This window comes from Lissotriton vulgaris, unplaced genomic scaffold, assembly GCF_964263255.1.
Source record: "Lissotriton vulgaris unplaced genomic scaffold, aLisVul1.2 SCAFFOLD_903, whole genome shotgun sequence".
Classification (NCBI taxonomy): Eukaryota; Metazoa; Chordata; class Amphibia; order Caudata; family Salamandridae; genus Lissotriton; species Lissotriton vulgaris.
In genome coordinates, this window is record NW_028247330.1 from 711,002 (window position 1) to 717,001 (window position 6,000).

At 48.7% G+C, this 6,000-nt stretch overlaps 1 protein-coding gene across 1 annotated transcript in view; it reads right to left on the minus strand.

Annotated features, from left to right (window-relative positions):
• LOC147665189 (N-acyl-aromatic-L-amino acid amidohydrolase (carboxylate-forming)-like) overlaps window positions 1-5,000 on the minus strand; it is a 46,551-nt gene extending 41,551 nt beyond the window's left edge. The window contains exons 1-2 of the mRNA XM_086949687.1: window positions 4,750-5,000; window positions 1,924-2,119 (exon numbers count right to left, since the gene is read on the minus strand). Coding sequence (XP_086805813.1) covers window positions 1,924-2,119; window positions 4,750-4,982 — 429 coding nt within the window. The 5' untranslated portion in view covers window positions 4,983-5,000. The remainder of the gene's footprint in view (window positions 1-1,923; window positions 2,120-4,749) is intronic.
• Between the last annotated feature and the right edge of the window lie 1,000 nt (window positions 5,001-6,000).

Sequence of the window (6,000 nt, forward strand, 5' to 3'; positions counted from 1 at the left end):
CACATCAGTCCAGCCTAGCACATCCAACATAGCGCCCAACCGCGTAGGAGGGGGGGCAGGCGCCACCCCCTGCCTCCGCTGCCGGTCCATAGCCACATTCACAACATCATTCCAATCGCCGCCAATCACCGCCAAGGAATCAGGGAGGTCAGCCCATAAAGCGAGTAATCGTTCGGCTAATGCCCATTGCAGAGGGGGGGGAGCATACACACACCCGAACACCACCGGTTCCACACCTACTCTCCCTTGGATGAATACAAAGCGCCCCTGCGGGTCAAGCCACTGGCGCTTGTGCGTATACGCCAGGTGCCTATGAACAAGGATAGCCACCCCTCTAGAACCCCTGGCAAACCCGGCATGGAACACCTGGTGAAAACCGAAACGCTGGAGACTGAGGGCCTTCGTACCTAGCATGTGTGTTTCCTGGAGCATGAGCACATCCACAAGATCTCTTTTGGCCCAGCGCAGGACCGCCCCCCGCTTGATCTTATCCAAGAGACCCCGGACATTCCAGCTAAGAATATGCATAGTGGCGCTAAGAGGCGCCAAACGAGGTGCATCAGCCATCATCTCGACACAACAAACCCCACACACCCCGGCCCGGGGCCCTGGTCCCAACCCCCATAGCAGCAGTAGTCAGAAAGATCACGTGCACCCCAATAACAGTACCCCACTACCCTTACCCCCCACACTACCAACCCCCCCAACACCCCAACAAGCCTTCCCGGACCCCCCACCCCCACCCCAATACCTCAAAAAACAATGAAGTACCTGTCGCGGCATACGGTAGTTTAGGCGCCAAACAGAGCACCAAAAGGTAGGTATGCCAATGGATCCCACTCAACCCTTAAGGACTAACCAAGCACACACCCCAAAACAAGAACCTCCCCAACCCCAACAGCAGGAGGCAGCCCACGAAACATGCCCCCCCCCCCCAAGTTAGCATCAGCAATAACAGTACAAATACAGTGCAATTGTCCACCAGAGTCCCAATGAGGCCCGTAATGGCCAAGTAATACTGCACCAGACCCGGCCTGGGCCGTTGAGCTGCAATCCGCCGTCACAGCAGGTGGCCCCAAATGAAAAGCAGGAATCAAGGGTCAGCCATGGGGATTCACGACCCCCCGCCGGAGTGATCTGTCTCAGGCTGTGTGTCGCCCAAGAGAGGGTCTCGAGACAAGGATCGCCGCCTCGATCGGGACTTGCGGTGCCGCTTCCCATTGGCACGCTGGTCGCCCCGCTCCTGGGAAGAGCTACGGGAAGAGCCGGAGTGGAGCCCCGGCTGAACGACTACCCCCATTTTTAATAATCACACTGTGGATACGTTCACATCTTAGTAAGGCCAGAGTAGTACGCTTAGCAATCGTGTGTTTGATTGCATTATTAAAACAGTAACAGAACTTTACCTGCAATGTTTAGATAAGACTGGACATATTTAAACATTGTCAATCTAATCGAATAACTGAAAAATTCTGAGGAGTACCCTGATTATTATTTCTTTCCCCCACTTGGGGGGTGGGGTGTCATTAAAAAGTTTGCAGACCACTGCTCTACACTCAGAGTTGATCTTTCTTGGTTACAGAGTCCCTTACAAAGAAACCTGCTTAGATAATTTGCCCGAAGAGGTGACAGCATGCAAACTCTGGCACAAAGCTACCTTTTCTGCAATACAAGCTTAACAAGGATCTTTTCTAATAAATGTAAAGGATGATTAGTGGACATTATCCGGGCGCACTCTGGAATGAGGTTCTTGGCTGCCATCATGTTTGCCGGACCAAACCCACCTTGGAGATATCAACCATGAGATGTTTTGTCCTCCACAATTTCCTCCAAAGATTGTGTGATTGAGAAGAAGAGCCACCATGATGGATTAATGCCCTTGGAAACCCTTCCTTAACAGGGTGACCAGGTGCCCAATTTTACCTGTATGTAGTTTGCCAGGTGCATAGCGAAGGCGTTCTGGGGGATGTCCACGATGATGCAGGCCCCCATGTTGGAGGTGGTGTTGTGCATGTCAAACATGAAGTCATGAGCCTCCGGAGAGCCCTTCGGACCGTAGGTTTTGTTAATTTCCTTTGCTCGTTTGACCTCGTAGGGCTCGTCTTCGGAGTCCGGAGCACTGCAAGGGGTAAAGGGAAGATCAGGAGATAGAATGGTGTATGGTTGGACAAATCCTTAACTATGGAGAACCAAGCAACAAAGTTAGCGGAAACCTGTCACTGCTCCCTTAGGCTGCTTAGAAAATCCTATATCTCCTTCCCCCATCTTCCAAAAGAACAGTGACCCAGGTACTCATTATATCCCGCCTGGACTACGGAAATTCATTGTACCTGGGAGCACCTATCTGGAAACCGCAGGTTGTGCCGAACTCCACGGCTTGGGTTCTGCATAACACCCCTTGGCACATCTCTGCTCTTCAAGCATTGATCTCCCTCCATTGACTACTGGTAAATGTAAATCCAGTACTTGTATAGTGCACAAATCACTCCCAAAGGGGTATCTCGGCGCTGGATGCCAATGGGAAGATTAAACGAGCTATTGCCCAGAGTGGCATGGTGCTGGGCAGACCCCTGCCGCCTGAGCCGGGGATCAAACCGTGATCCCCAGCATCCAGCGTCATTCGCCCTGGCTGCGGCGCCACACCTCTCGTCACAGAATCTCATTTAAAACCCTCTGCATGGCTCATACGGCACTCCTAGACAAAGGCCCCACGATTAACCGTCCCTGGATCAATCCCTACATGCCGAAAAGAACTTTGTGTTACACCAGTGCATGGCTAGCCATGGTCCCTACCATAAAAAGAGCCAGAATTGGAGGTCAGTCCTTCAGATGCAATGTTGCCAAACCTTGGTACTCCCTCCCCCTTACTCTACGGACAGCCAACAAGGAACTCGCTTTCCAGAAACTTCTAAAGACCTGGCAATTTTATAGCCACCCCACCTAGATGTCCCTCGCTAGTCTGTGTCGCTCTCATAGTGCTGGGATGCCCATGGGTAGGTATGCGCTCTAGAAAAACTAGATAGATAGATACATAGATAGATAGATAGGCAGCTAGACAGACAGACAGACAGACAGACAGACAGACAGACAGACAGACAGACAGACAGACAGACAGATAGATAGACAGATAGATAGATAGATAGATAGATAGATAGATAGATAGATAGATAGATAGATAGATAGATAGATAGATAGATAGATAGATAGATAGATAGATAGATAGATAGATAGATAGATAGATAGATAGATAGATAGATAGATAGATAGAGTCCTCAGGAGTATTCCTGGGGTGGGAAAACATTTAGGAGATGCAAATGGTGTGTGAATTGATATCTCAGGGTTGAAAGTCACATAGAGCTGTGTTACTATCGAAAAGGTAAATACCTTTTGGGCTGGTGCCTATCGGTGGAAGGTTGTGTGCAAGTTTGTGAGTATTTCTGAGATGGTGGCCTTACAGGAGATGTGTGCATCTATGTGCATGTCTGTGTTTGAGTGAAGTGGTTCCTCTAGGGTTGGGCCCTGTTGATGGAGCTGTGGGTCTGTTGTGTGTCTAAGATGATGGTTTCAGCAGGACTGAACCATGTTGCTGCAGGTGTGTCTGCATGTGCTTGATGGTGGTCACCCCCCTTGCCCTCTTTTTTTTTGTTGTTTATTGAGATTTATAGTCGTGATGTAGTGCAATATTACAAACCATGTCATAAGTACTAAGGAATAGAAAACATTCAGAATGGTTAATGGCAGTACACTGGTTACACTGAGCGGGTCCCAATACATTCAACACGATACGAAACATAATGCGTGCAACTTAAGAGCAGCTGGAAATACAAGAGGGCCAAGGAAAGGTGTGAGGGGGGAGCAGGAGACAAGGGGGAGGGAGGGACCAGGATCAAGGGAAGAGTTGGGTAATCTCTAATCACGAATCATTGCGCAGGAAGGGCGGCCACACCCATTGGCCCTCTGACACGTACGGTGTGTGTATGTAAGAGATCTGTGTCCTCCTGAACTGGGTCTTGTCAATGGTGTTGTGCGTGGGTAGGTCCTTCTGGTTCTGCAGGCCTTTGGTGGACCAGTGTTTGCGTTCACTTGAGGGAGGCCACTCTAGGGATGATGTAGTGGAAGAAAGTGGAGCTTGTGTGTAGACAGTTGGTGCCTCCAGCACTGGGTCTTGTCAATGGTGTTGTGTGTGGGTAGGTCCTTCTGGTTCTGCAGGCCTTTGATTCACCTTGACACCCTCACGGGTGAGTAGCGCGCTTTATAACCCCTGATTGATTGATTGGTGACCAGTGTTTGCGTTCACTTGAGGGAGGCCACTCTTGGAATGATGTAGTGGAAGAAAGTGGAGCTTGTGTGTAGACAGTTGGTGCCTCCAGCACTGGGTCTTGTCAATGGTGTTGTGTGTGGGTCGGTCCTTGTAGTTCTGCATGCCTTTGATGCACCTTGAGACCCTCACGGTGAGTGGCGCGCTTTATAAACCCGTGATTGATTGATTGGTGACCAGTGTTTGCGTTCACTTGAGGGAGGCCACTCTAGGAATGATGTAGTGGAAGAAAGTGGAGCTTGTGTGTAGACAGTTGGTGCCTCCAGGACTGGGTCTTGTCAATGGCGTTGTGCGTGGGTAGGTCCTTCTGGTTCTGCAGCCCTTTGGTGCACCAGTGTTTGCATTCCCTTGAGGGAGGCCACTCTAGGGATGATGCTCCAGAGGAAGAAAGTGATAGCAGTGGGGACAGAGAGGGATGGGGTGATACTCACTCTAACACCTGCATTTTGAAGCTGCGGTTCAGGTCCTGATCTATGTAACGTACGCACTTCTCTGTGGCACGTGGGTTGGCGATGAAGGCTGAGGCACTGAAGGTGGAACGCTGCAGCTCAGAAGGGTCTTTAATCCAGTGCTTGGCAAGGAAGACCCCCGACATTTCATTGCCATGGGTGGCCCCGCTCACGACAACACGAGTCAGGGGCTTCAAGGGTGCTTGGGCTGTCATCGTAACAGCAGGATATGACCCTGCAAAGACAAAGGGGCCACAAGGCCATTGGTTAGTCGTCATGGATTGACTCTTGAGCGCCTAGACCAACAGTGAACAGAAGGCGCCGGCTACAACTAGGGCTCCCGGTTTTATGGTATTTATTTCTTTAACATTTCCGTCTGTATCCATATTTATTTTTTGCCCATCTTACTGGTATTAATCCATATTTATTTTTTGTTTTGCAAATATATGGAGTCATAAAATTGTATCTTTCCACATGTATTTCACGTTTTAAACATGCACTCATACATTGCTGCCTGTCGCGTTTTAGCACATTAAGCAGCCAAATATAGCAAAAGACTACACCTTCAGGTAAATATGAGCATTATAATACAAACAAATGTTACCATATATCTGCATTTACGGAAATCTCTATCTATTTTTAACTTTCCATGCTGCCTATCTGCTCAGCTGTTGTCCTAGAAATCACGAAAAAACAGCATGAAGAGTCATCCACAAGAAGCATGCTTTTCTGCATTTTCACACTTTTAAAAATAAATACATACAGGAAACACTTTGTTTTCTGTCTGTAATCATCTGTAAAAATTCGTAAAAACAGAACACCATGAGCCTTAGTTATAACCGGCTGTACTTTGTAATGCATCCATTCATAGATTCTCTGTTCCCTGCTGCTCAGCCAGTGTGTGATGTCATGGTTTGTTGATGAGTGCATGCTTATGTGTTCTGTTCCCTATAACTGTCAAGAAGTGATAAAAAAATTCTGACAGTGGGGGGGTGCAACAGGGGGGTACATCTCGATGGTTAGTTTGGTCCTCTCAGAAGACCAAATCCTCAGTCAAGCTCAAAGAAAAGACTTCAGATGTTGACACCACCAGACTCGCCTAACATAATGCCCAGAGGATCTTTAAACCCTGGATGAGATGAAGCATTGGCAGTGCCAACAGCTTATAGAAATGTTATATCACGTAAGCAATGAGAGCATGAGGTAGGAGTAAACACGCTACAGTACATGCAT